The 10,881-nt window shown below is 61.8% G+C and overlaps 1 protein-coding gene across 3 annotated transcripts; it reads left to right on the forward strand.

Annotated features, from left to right (window-relative positions):
* Positions 1 to 3,411: 3,411 nt before the first annotated feature.
* On the forward strand, positions 3,412 to 6,208 carry ARHGDIA (Rho GDP dissociation inhibitor alpha). Of its 3 annotated transcripts, none has more exons than XM_039859593.1 (6): positions 3,412 to 3,521; positions 4,958 to 5,173; positions 5,293 to 5,376; positions 5,637 to 5,713; positions 5,805 to 5,868; positions 5,950 to 6,208. In XM_039859593.1, the coding sequence occupies exons 2-6, from the start codon at positions 4,984 to 4,986 to the stop codon at positions 6,147 to 6,149; spliced, it is 615 nt and encodes a 204-aa protein (XP_039715527.1). In that variant the 5' UTR covers positions 3,412 to 3,521; positions 4,958 to 4,983; the 3' UTR covers positions 6,150 to 6,208. The 3 variants fall into 3 exon arrangements, with proteins under 3 accessions (XP_039715527.1, XP_039715528.1, XP_039715529.1); XM_039859594.1 differs by lacking the exon at positions 3,412 to 3,521 and adding an exon at positions 3,737 to 4,182; XM_039859595.1 differs by lacking the exon at positions 3,412 to 3,521 and adding an exon at positions 3,737 to 4,074.
* The last annotated feature ends 4,673 nt before the right edge of the window (positions 6,209 to 10,881 follow it).

A 10,881-nucleotide genomic window follows, 5' to 3' on the forward strand; every position in this document is an offset into this window, starting at 1 on the left:
TTGTCGCCGGTTCCTGGCCCAGGGCTCGTATAGCCCCTCGAATTTCCTGATAGCAGCCTCTGTCGTTTCTCATGACAAGTCTCTTTCCACCACCCCGAGTGTAAGGAGGTGACTCTGGGCGGGCAGCTGGGTAGTGTCAGGATGACTGCTGGTCCCCAGAAAGGGGGCATCATTAGAGGATTGGCGGTCTCGGCCTCGTCTCCTGACCCCTGGGGAGAGGAGAGCACCGTGGACTGTTAATCCCCAATGGCCCATGAATGATGTGCCTTTTAATGGAGTCTCCGTAAAAGCCCCTAAACAGTGGGGACTGAAGAGGCTCCAGGTCAGTGACACGAGGTGCTGGGGGTTGGAGAGGGCATGGAGGCTCTGGGCCCCCAGACAGCAACCTTGTTTTTCCTGAGTTCTGTCCTTTATAATAAAAGAGCTTTTCTGAGTTTTGTGAGTTGTTTTAGTGAATTTTTGAACCTGGGGGGCTGATTGTGGGAACCCTCAAATTTGTAGTCTGTGGGCAAAAACGTGGGCAGCTTGGGCAGCCCAGTGTGGCTGGCACCCCAAGTCACGGCTGTCCTGTGGGCAGTGCTCTGGGCACAAGGCTGGCTGAGCTTTGACTAACGGCCAACCTTTACTTGGCTGCAAGACAGCCACTGGCCGTGACTCCTGACCTGCCACGGAGTTCGCTGGGCCCACAAGACAGGAGGGAGCCCGGCTCCCGCGCTAAGCCTCTGCATTTGGAGCATTTGTGACCTGGCAGCAGGAGATGGGACAGGTGGGACAAGGGCACTGTGACTCTTGTTTACCAAGAAAAAAAAAAAGGATCCTTTTCTTTAAAAATAAATACATGCTGAAATACGTATGGTGGAAATGACATCCGAGATTTGCTTCTAACTTGCTGCATGCGTGTGAGGGAGCAGATGACATGGCATCGGCCACCAGCTGGAAAGCCCTGAAGATAAGTGGTGAGCCCACGGGGACTCGGGACGCCTCCTGGGGATCTCGTCCTGTGGTCCCCTCTTGCACTGGACCAGTCTAGGTCTGTGTGGCCAGTGCAGAAGTGATGGTGTGAAACCTCCGAGATCACGTGCTAAGGGACGCCGCAGCCTTGTCTTCAATGCTTGCTGTCTCCTGTCTCTGTCCTCCACGTCTCTCTGTCCACCTGTCCCTGTCCGAGGCCTCACTTGGAGGAAGCCAGCCGCCCTGCTGCGATCAGCCCTGCGGAGAGGCCGGGAGCTAAGTCCTCTGGCCACCAGCCCGTAAGGAACCGAGCCCGAGCACATGCGTGAGCTCGCCATGCCAACAGAGCTCGGAGACCACGACCTGGCGGACAGCTGGCCCACAGCCCCGTGAGGGCTGTGGAGCCAGAACCGCAGACCACGTCGCTAAGCTGCTTCCTGACCCTCAGAAACCATGGGAAATAATAAATGTTGGTGGTTTTAAGCTGCTAAATCCAGGGTGCGTTTTTACACAGCGATAGATTACTAAGAACGCATATGTTTGAAATTTTCCACCACAGAAGAGTCTGGGTTTTTTTAAGGCACTTGTTATGTGAAGCAGATTTGTCCTCGAGCAGCGACTCAGATGGCAGTACAGTGGGATGGTCCCATGACATGCCGGGTTTACGACGATGGGAAGCCTCAGAAGCAGCACACCGAACACCGGTTAGAATGCTCTGCTTCTGGCCAACTAAACTTTCTGCACATAAAGCTGACAGTGCAACCCTTAGTTACAGAAAATTTGCAGATATTTCTCAAAAATTGAGATGTTCCAAAAGATGTTGAGGTCAGTATTTTGCATTGTTTCTGTCGCCCCAAATGCTCCCCTGTGCACAGTGCAGGGGTGTGTGTGTGTGTGAGAGAGAGAGAGAGAGACAGAGAGACAGAGAGACAGAGAGACAGAGAGATGGATGAGTCCTGTCCGTCTGGGTTCCCTGCCAGGCAGTATAGTCCAGACCGGACCCTGCCTTCATGGAATTTAAGCTTCGTGAAGAGGCATGAGTCCATCGTCACGTTATTAAAATTCTACAAGTACCGAGGGTGGAGGTGGGCAGGGACACCCCCAGGATCTACCGTGGAGCATTCAGGGGTCTGGGGCGCACAGTGGGGAGTCCGGGAGGCAGGCTGGGCACTGTGGGCTCGTCCAGGCGGGCCCCTTCTGCTGCTACAGGATGTTTCCTCTGGTGTGTGGGCAAATGTCTGACACCTGCGAACAGCTTGGTGCACACAAACGGAGACACTGGGGTCTGTGGTGATGAGCCGACTGAAGCAACTGTGTCGTCTGCGCCAGCAGCTTCCAAAGTCACCAGACAAGGAGTCTCCTTTAAGTGCTCACACGACTTGGAGGCCGAGCCTGTTCAGTCTGGGAGGACAAGCCCTGCCACAGGACGGTGGCCGCCGACTCCTCTCTGGGAGGGCAGTGTGGGGCCCGAGACTTGCCACGGCAGGGGACAACAGGGGACAGCAGGGCAGAGGGCCACGTGCACATCCTTGGACAGGCTACAAAGTGAGAGATGAGTGAAGAAAAGAGGACGAATTGTGTAGCGGACTTAAAACAGAAGTCTGTATGGTCACGCCCAAGAAACCAGCTCAGTCTGCTGTGCCGACCCGTGGAAGAAGTTTCATATAACCAGCCTGAGAATCTGAACTTTTGAACTTCCCAGCTGTGCAGATGCCTGGGGATCTATATATAAACCCTACGGCGGGCGCCGAAAGCCTGTTCGTGTGTCCAGGCCGCCAGGGCCCTGGAACACGGCCACCTCGGCCCCGCGCGGCTGCGAGCGCAGCGCGGCTTCTTCCCGAGAACGTGCTTTTCAGCACGAGAATTCTCGGCTTTTCTTTCTTCTCCCGAGCACTCTGGGTGTTGCCTCCTTGTGTTTAGTTTGCGAGTCAATCTTTGCCATTCATTTCCAGCCAAAGAAAGAACTCTGGGCCAGAACCCCCGCCCCGCCTTGGGCCTGCACAGGGGTGACCCTCGGGGAGTCCTGAGTGGCCGGTGCTGACTCCCAGGACGGTGGGGCGGGGGCGAGCGGGCCCCTGGGCGGCCGTCGCTGACATGTGCTGGCCTCGGGTGACCGGGCGAGCACATGGCCACACGGCTGCGAAAGCAAGACCGGCTGGGCCCCCACGTGGGTGACGCGCCTGCAAAGTAAAAGGCCCTGCGCGTTACAGACGGCGGCGAAAACGCATGACTGAGGGGGGCGCCCGCAAGGCCGTGACATTGCCCCGTGCCCTGCCGCGGGGACGCCGGGGCCAGAGAAGGCCTGCAGCAAAGAGCAGAGGGCGCAGGACCCCTCAACCCCACGGGCGCCCCGCGAAACGCGCGCACGAGGCCGGCCCCGCAAGATGGCGGCGGCGCGCTCCCGGCGGCCCCCGCGCGCCCGCGCATGCGCCGTCCGCCAACCCGCCCGGCCCGAGCGGAAGTCGCTTGACCCCGGAAGTGGCCGGCCGGGCGCGCGCGGGCGGGGCGCCGACGTTCGTCATTTCGTGCGGGAGGGAGCGCGAGCGCGGCGCGGCGCGGTCGAGCCTCCGGTGAGCGCCAGGGGCGGCTGCGAAGGCGGAGAGGGCAGCGGGGCGGGGGACGCGCCTTCGTACGCCCCGCCCGCTGGGGGTCTGCGAGGGGCGGGAGAGGGAGCGGCGGTGACAGCGGGAGGCGGCCCGGGCGCAGGGCGGGTCCCCCGGCGCAGGGCGGGTCCCCGGGCGCCGGGGTGGTCCACGTGCGGGCGGGGGGCGCGGGCTGGGGCAGGCCTCCTTTGTGGCCGCGCCAGTGCCCCTCGGGCCCCCCTTCCCAGCCGGTGCGCGCGGGAAGGGACCAGGCCTGACGCCCTTACCCCGAGGAAGGCGCGCCCGTCTTCTGGACATCCCCGAGCTCCCCACCCCACTTAACCCCACCCCGCGCCCGGCCCAGATTGCGGGGCCAAGCGAAAGTACGGGCGGCGGCATCGCTCTCGGAGGATCCTGTCGCCTGCGGCCGCACTGGGTGGCGTTAGGGCGTGAGCCTTCTACAGGAATTCCAGAGGAAGCGGCTGGGAGGCCTGGAAGAGCCGGCGGCCCCACCCTGCCTGCGGCGGCCGGCCCGCTCTAGGTGCCCAGTGGCCCTTTGTGAGACCTGGTACTTGGGCACGTCCTGGCTGCCAGGCTGGATCCGGAGAAAAGGCGTTGTTTACCTTCCCGTGGCCACCTGAGTTCCGGGGTCGGCTGGGCCCCGACCCACCTTCCACAGGCGTGGGCGGACCCGAGCGGGCTTCATCGACCCCATCCGAGGTCCTGGGGCGTGTGATAGGGAACCATAGCCTCAGTCGCGCTGCTCCTGCTGGACAGCGCTGCTGCAGACTCTTCTGGACCAGGGTCCGGAAGGAGGGTCCTGAGAGCACCAAGAGGCTGCAGCAGGTCCTAGCTCTAGGTCACACACCGTCACAGCAGGAAGGAACGTGGGCGGACAGGATTCCCGCGCCCTTGTGAGAAATCTGTGGGACTCAGGCTGGCCCCTTTATCTGAGTTCCAGGAGAGCCTCGCATTTGCACGGCAACGCAGAACTGACTTGTGTCGTGCATGGAGGCCTTGCTTCCCCGCTGGATCGAGGTCCGAGGCGTCCACGGTTGGGGAGCAGCTCCCTGAGCCAGCAGCAGGGACCCCTGGGGCTGGGGACCTGGGTGACTCGGGAGAAGCAGCAAAACTCGAGGCAACTCTGAGCTGGGGTTGCTACGCCTCTCTGGGGGCAGGCTGCAGGTCCCATGGGTCCTCAGACTGGTCCCCAGAGGTGGGCAGGGCAGAGGTCAGTGTGGCCCCGCTGGGCTTCAGGAGCCTGCATCTGGGCCCTTTGCAGATGCCTGGCTGCAGCCGCCCACCTGCTCCGGAAGGCGTGTTCCCCCTCGGGTGCAGACGCGGGGCCTGGCCACCTGCAGAGGCCTCGTGGGAAGGGGAGACACCGGCTCCCTCCAGGTCACCGTAGTCTGTCCCACCCGCAGGTGTGGCAGATCCAGCTAGAGGCAGCATGGCCGAGCAGGAGCCCACTGCCGAGCAGTTGGCGCAGATTGCGGCGGACAACGAGGAGGACGAGCACTCGGTGGGCTACCGGCCCCCGGCCCAGAAGAGCATCCAGGAGATCCAGGAGCTGGACAAGGACGACGAGAGTCTGCGCAAGTACAAAGAGGCCCTGCTGGGCCGCGTGGCTGTGGCCGCTGGTGAGTGGGTGGCCCAGAGCGACGCCTGTTCCTCTTCTGGCTCCTGCTGCTGGCCGCAGGCTGTGTGCTTGAGGTGGGATGCTGAGGAGGTGGAGCTCTGACCTGCTGTCACTCCACAGACCCCAATGTCCCCAACGTTGTTGTGACCCGCCTGACCCTGGTGTGCAGCACAGCCCCGGGCCCCCTGGAGCTGGACCTGTCTGGTGAGTGGTACCTCAGAGGCTGCCCCTAAAAATAGTTCTCTGGAGAGCAGGCGCCCTCACGTGGGGAGCACAGGAAGTGCAGCCAAGTGGCCTTGGAAGGTTCTGGCTCGGGCTTTGGAGGGGACCCGCGCCTGGGTCGGGGTGCCAGGGGCCGTGTGGGCCAGGGTCTGGGGAGTGGAAGGGACAGTCACAGATGGGGGTGCTGAGGTGAGCAGCTTCCCGTGGCTGAGCCTCCTAGCGCAGTGTCCTCCCGAACCCAGGGGACCTGGAGAGCTTCAAGAAGCAGTCGTTTGTGCTGAAAGAGGGCGTGGAGTATCGGATAAAGATCTCTTTCCGGGTAAGGTGGAGGCCCAAGGATGCGCCAGGCGGGGCCGGGGCAGGAGAGCCCTGCTGAGCCCTGCTGAGCCCGGCTGGGATTGTCCCCGCAGGTGAACCGAGAGATCGTGTCCGGCATGAAGTACATCCAGCACACGTTCCGGAAAGGCGTCAGGAGTGAGTGATGGGGCGGGAGGGCGGCGGTGGGGTGCGCCCTCGGCCAGCTCCGCCCGCTGACCCCCGCCTCCCGCACTGCAGTCGACAAGACCGACTACATGGTGGGGAGCTACGGGCCGCGCGCCGAGGAGTACGAGTTCCTGACGCCCGTGGAGGAGGCGCCGAAGGGCATGCTGGCCCGCGGGAGCTACAACATCAAGTCCCGCTTCACAGACGACGACAAGACTGATCACCTGTCCTGGGAGTGGAATCTCACCATCAAGAAGGAGTGGAAGGACTGAGCGTAGGCCTGGAGGCAGGCAGGGTGATGGCGGGGCGCACCCCCCACCCCTCCCCCACCCCCATACCAAAGTGCTGACAGGGCGCCTGCCCACGCTGCGGTCTTTCCCCCTGGTCCGCCTCCCGGCCAGCCCGGCCCCCCTCGACCCTCCCCAGCCTGCAGCCCCCAGCCTCCTGGGTGGTCTCTGCAGGTCGTTGCTTCATCCTGTGCTGTGAGGGGAGGACGGCCGTAGCCCAGGCCTCCCCTTCCTCCTCTGTGTCTCTCCACGTTCCCCCACCTGTCCTGACCCCACCTGAGGCCCTGGCTTTTCCGAGGCAGTGGGGCATTGGATGGGGTCTCGTGGTTTCAGTTGCCCCAACTCCCATCGTCTCCCCCTGCGGGGTGGGGGTGGGGTGCATGATGCAGGGCCTTGTGGGGACCAGCCGTCCCCCAGCTGTCACTCCTCCCTGGTCAGCTTGCCCACCGTTGTCAGTAACCATCTAACCATGATGCCTTAACATGCAGAACGTGTGCGTGGGGCCGTCACTAATCTCTGACCCCTGTGTCTGCATGAGCATGTGGTCTCCCCCAGTCCCTTTCCCAGCTGCAGTCCCGGTCGCCCAGGGAGGTGTAGGATGTGCTGCTGCTGTTCCCCGGCCTGCCAGGGCCTGGCCAGCCCCCTCCCCGTGGCCCTCCCCTAGCCCGGGCTGTGGGGACAGTCCCAGGCGCTTAGGGAAAGCCAAATTGCCAAAACTCAAGTCGCCTCCAGTCTCATCGGGGAGGCTGGGTGTCCTCATGCCTCTGCCTTCTTTGTCCCAGTGGGCAGCACCCAGACCCAGACCCCACAGCCCCGACAGACAGCCCTCGGTGGACAAAGCCAGCAGCCGAGCCTTACTTGTCTCACCTGGGCCCACCGGCCTGGAGTGGCGTGCCTGGCCTGTCAGTATTTATTGCCTCCATATGTGCCGTCCTCTGGGCCCGCTGGCCTGCCACCTCTGCCCCCAGGCTCGGTGCCACCATCCCTGGCAGGCCCTCCCCGGACCCAGCCAGGACACCCGTGGGACCAAGCATGCACAGTCGGAGCTGTCCCCTGTGCCACCCCTCCCCTCGCTGGTCAGGCCCGGGCTGGAACACAGGAACCCGTCCCTGCTTCTCCTTTTCAGACCAGGAAATAAACTCCCCCCAGAGGAGCCAGTGTCTGCTGCTTGTGTCCCAGTGGAAGAGGGCGGGGCTGGCTCTGCTGCCCGCAGGGGCCTGGTGTGGTCCCCAGGGCCCTGGGCTGTTGACGCAGAGCGTTGGGAGCCCCGTCTGTGCAAGCATGACCCGCGGGCTGCCTTGTGCATGGTGCAGGCCCCAGACCTGAATGGCCTTCGGGGCCCTGTGGGCGGGGTGCAGTCCTGTCTCCCACTCTCTGGAGTGTGCCCCCTGGCGTTGCGCATTCCAGTCACCCGGGGCCTGGTCGCCATCCGGGTTGCGGAAACACCCCAACCCCAAAGAAGGGGAACCTCGCTGAAGCCTCCTGAGCTCCGCCATAGCACGCATGGGGACCAAAGGGATGACCGGGTCTGAGGGTTCCCAGGGACAGTGACCCCAGGCTGTGGGTCTGCAGGGTGTGTGGGCAAGCCCGTGGCTGGGCTGTGAGGATAGAGGGGAAGGGGGCCTCGGGCTGGGAAAGGCAGGCCAAATCCCAGCGCAGGCGAGGTCACACGGCGGGAGAGGCAGCATCCCTAGCTGTGTGGGGGCGCAAAAGGGGCCAGGAGCACCGGATGGCCGGTCCCTCTGACCAGCAGGGTCTCTGCAAGACCTCAGGTTGGCGGGTACAGTGCTGCCTTCTCTCTGAGCGTCACTCCTAAGGGTGCCCAGTACCTGACGCCCCCTCCCCAGCCACGGGATGGGAAAGAACAGGTGGGTGATCAAGCGCCAAACAGATAAGTTCCAGAAATGCCCCTTCTTGACCCGTGCAGGTTTTGAAACCTGCCCTCTTTCTGTGGTCTGAGCCCGTTAAAAAAGCGGTTATGTGTCACTTAGTTATCTGGAGGACGTTGCTGTCCCAGAGCCCTGTCCTGACCATACCTTCTGGGCCTGCCACTTCCCATGCTTATCAGCACAGGGAGCCCTGCCACCTGGGGCAGACCCTCTCGCCCCCCACACGTGGTGCCAACCCAGCTCTCTCAGGGCTGGTCGCCCCCTCAGCCCTCTTACCAGGACCCCTGTGGGATTCTGGAAGCTGGGTCCCGGGCTAAATGACAGGACAAAATGGCCCAGACAGATCCAAGAGCAGCCTAGGCCCCTGGCTCCCCATTTCACAGGGACAAAGACCCTACGCGGCCTCTCAGAACCGCTGCGCTCTGCCCAGGGGGCCAGGCTCGGGCAGTGGGAGGCAGCGAGACTGCACAGCATAAGGCTGCAGGGCCCCAGGCCTTTCCCACGAAACGTGCAGCCACCTCTGGCCCCCGTCCCTACTGCTGGAGAGGCCGGGCGCGGGCGCGGCACGTCTCAGCTGCCGAAGCAGCCACCTCGGCTTCCAGCTCACATCCTAGAGGGTCCAGCGAGTGTGGCACTAGGGGCAGCCTGTGCTGTCAGCAGGTCAGTCCGTCGGGCCAGGGCCTGCTGAAGCTCTGTTGGGACAAAACACTTCCTGTTTTTCTCATATCTTCCCAGTTTTAGTTAAACGTGAACTCGGCCCCTGAGTGCCAAGTTGCACAGGCACACTGCCAACGGCCAGGACTTTGTTCTGGCTCCTCCCTGGGGAAGGGTGACATGAAGTGGCACCTGCAGGAACTGTGTGACGTGTCCCTCAGGTCCCAAGTCTAACCTGGTTCTCTAGTCCTGCCCTGAGCCCTCTGTACTGCCCGGTGTTCCTGGGCCTGGCCTCCCAGCCCCAGCGAGCCAGGGCCTGTGGTCCCTTCTGCTCTTCTCCCTCTCCCCACGACCCCCCGTCACCCCAGCTTCTGCCTCGTCACCCCCAGATGGGCCCTTTTTCCAATAAGGGGTGCTAGCTGTTGCCAGGTCAGGGCCTTTGGTGTGACCGCCTAATCACCAGTTACTATGACTGACGAGACTCCCCCCAGGCCCGGCACTGTCCCACACTGCAGCCAGCGCCCGTGCCCGTCCACCAGGCCGTGCGTGCCACACGCCTCCCTCCTGGGTCCGCGCTCACCTGTGCCCGAGCTCGCCCACGTCAGGCTGCGTCACCAACGGCACAGCCCTCCGTCCTCCGCTGCTGCTCGGCAGTAGGGACCTGGCTGTTTCATGGGGCTGTTTCATGGCCAGGGAGCACTGCCTGGTTGTCCATGAGCCTGCTGTTCACCCCTCCATGCCTCCACCCCCGTTGCAGGTGGGAAGGAAGCCGTTTTACTCTGAGGACTCTTGAGAGTAGTATTTATCAAAACATCTCATCACTCAGTAATTCGACAGATTTTTAATGGGTACCTTCTCTGAGCATGCGAGACTCCTGGAGGATGTCCTACAATGGCTATCAGTCCAAAGAGATGCCACAGCCACAAGGGCAGGCTGCTCTGACCTCCCAGGGCAACTCCAACCCAGGGCCAGGGAACAAGAGTGAGCAGCAGCCCCCCCACCCCCACCCTGGGGCTGAGGCCTGCAGAGGTATTCAGCAAAAGGGCCTGTGTGTACCTCCACACCTCCCTCACCCAGCTACTGACCAACCCCGGATGGGAGCCCAAGCGAGCCCCAAACCAGGCCTCCCTCTAGCTTTGAGAACCCCATTTTCCAGCTCCCACTCCAGCCCTGGTTTTCCCAAAGCGACGACTCGGCTGTGGCCACCTGGCCCTGTCCATATCCGATATCCGCATGGTGTATTCCAATTGCCCTCAGCTTCCGCCATGGAGACCAACATCCAGAGGGAGGCTCAAGCACAGTCCACAGCTTGGATCCTGGGCTGCGCTCCCCTCATCCGCAGTGTTCCCATCTTTGCAAATTCTCCACCGTGTGCTCTGGGACTACACTGCCTCCAAACCACCGCAAAGGAATCGTCATGGTGTCGCAAATCCCTTCGCTCTGCCCCCACCAGCCAAAAATGCCCGAGCCCCAATATCTGGGCATCTAAACTCTGACCTCATGAATGCTTCTGCTCTAGATGCGGTACAAATGTCCCGTGTCTCAGGCCCCAAGTTGTGGTCTGTAAAATAGAGTCATGGCAATTATAAAAACCTTGGGGGTTAGGGCAGCGGACAAGAGGCAATCCACACCTGTCCCCAGGAGCAGAGGAGCTGTGCCTGCAATTACTAGTTATGAAGAGTGAGCACCCAGGGCCCCACTCCCCACTGAGCTGGGGTGGAGGGAACAGCGCTGAGGCTCGTCCGTAGCCTTTCTACACAGAAAAGTCCAGCTCCTGTAAAGTCACCCCGGTGAAGCAGACAGGTATCCCAGCATGTACAGCCACCTCTGACTGACCCGTGCTCTACTGGAAGTGCGGGAGGCACACAGAGAACTTGGTAGTGACCTTCACAAATTTGTGTTCTAGTTGGAGGAGGCCCACAGAGAGAATATGCCTTCGAAAGCAACGTATTAACAAATGCAAACTCTCAAAAGTAAAAATGCAGTTTCACTGTTTCTGAAATTAGGATATTAGTCAACCTGTACATCTAATATAGGCGTGTTTTTCTCTGCCAAATTATTAAATTGAAGTCTTAAAATCGGCGGTGGTGCGTTTCACAAACGAGGAAGTGACTATAAATGAAGAGGAAAGCTTCCTGGAGGAGGGTCGGAGGAATGGGGCGGGGGCCGCCGGT

The sequence above is a fragment of the Pteropus medius genome, unplaced genomic scaffold (assembly GCF_902729225.1).
Source record: "Pteropus medius unplaced genomic scaffold, Ma_sr-lr_union100, whole genome shotgun sequence".
Classification (NCBI taxonomy): Eukaryota; Metazoa; Chordata; class Mammalia; order Chiroptera; family Pteropodidae; genus Pteropus; species Pteropus medius.